This window comes from Temnothorax curvispinosus, unplaced genomic scaffold, assembly GCF_003070985.1.
Source record: "Temnothorax curvispinosus isolate PA1 unplaced genomic scaffold, ASM307098v1 QBEX01003315.1, whole genome shotgun sequence".
Classification (NCBI taxonomy): Eukaryota; Metazoa; Arthropoda; class Insecta; order Hymenoptera; family Formicidae; genus Temnothorax; species Temnothorax curvispinosus.
The window spans coordinates 1-1,154 of record NW_020213095.1 but is presented as its reverse complement, the minus strand read 5'-3'; the positions used below and the strand labels follow the sequence as shown (position 1 = coordinate 1,154).

At 46.1% G+C, this 1,154-nt stretch overlaps 1 protein-coding gene across 1 annotated transcript; it reads right to left on the bottom strand.

Annotated features, from left to right (window-relative positions):
• Positions 1-19: 19 nt before the first annotated feature.
• LOC112452364 (SH2 domain-containing protein 3C) lies at positions 20-1,151 on the bottom strand (the record flags this gene model as incomplete). Its single annotated transcript, XM_025012526.1, has 2 exons — positions 20-381; positions 554-1,151. Coding segments are annotated over 2 exons (942 nt in total), but the record flags the coding sequence as incomplete, so codon positions are not given.
• Between the last annotated feature and the right edge of the window lie 3 nt (positions 1,152-1,154).

Below are 1,154 nucleotides of genomic sequence, written 5' to 3'. Positions count from 1 at the left end.
AAAAAAGATATTTTCTGTTTATTCACTGATTATTTAATTAGCGAATAATAATTATTTTAATATTTTTTATGTGGATACCTAGAACGTCTTCGGGACCGCGTTCTCCAAGTAGCGCGATCGGTAGCAAATGTGGTAACGTCGTATTAGGCGCCTGCGGATTGGTACACTCGTTCATAGCCCGTAGAGTAGGCCTTAGTTTCGCCTCGAAGCTGAAAGCTTCGTCCGTGTGTTTCTGTCGTAGCAGATGCCACGTATTGGCTAGTCTTTGAATTTGCGGCAGGCACAAGCCGAGCATCACGCCGCAGAAGCCGTAAAGATTGCCGAGCGCGGTTTTAGTGTCGATTGCTACTTTGATCCATTTGCTGATGGTACCCGCTCTTTCTGCAATATTAACATTTATCATTATTTAAAAATCAAGAAAGATTGCTCCGCTTTTGGACTTATCTCATGTAAATTTTAGCTATATTTTTGTCTTTTTTTATTGATTTTCATCAACATCCATTTGAAAATTAATTAAAACTAAATAAAAAAATTGACAAATTTCGAAACTCACCTATAGCCGTAGCGCCAGCCAGCACGGTGACCGCCACCAACAGTTTTATACATTCAGATCTCTCGATTAGATCCATTCTAGCTTGTCTACCATGGGGAAGAGTAGCCAGCTCGATGCCACTTAATCCACTTCTGTTTCCTGGTCCCGGTTGAAGTGCCACTTCGAGATCGAGTCTCGTAAGATGAGAGGCGAGAACTCTTGGTGCCGAATCCAGCAACATTCCCGAGACTCCTCTCAGAGCCGTCGGGTCCAGAGGTCTGTGTTCGCCAGTTGGTAACAGCAATGTCGTAAAACCTTCGATGTCGAGGACCGTGGTGATCTCCAGAGACGGTGCGGCTACCACCAACTGTTCCTCCGCCGATAATTCGTATTCGCTGCCGTTGTTGCCGTTTATGCCGTCGTTACTGGTGTTATAATGACTGCGTATCACCACGCCCTTGATCGGCACCGAAGAGGAGGGATTGCTGGCACCGCCAGAATTATTGGTCTCGAACTCGCTGTCTCCCGATCCGTTTCCGCTGTCGCTGCCGGAGGCCTGATAGCTCTGATGATGATGGTGGTGGTGATGATGATGGTGATGGTGATGGTACTGATGATTCGG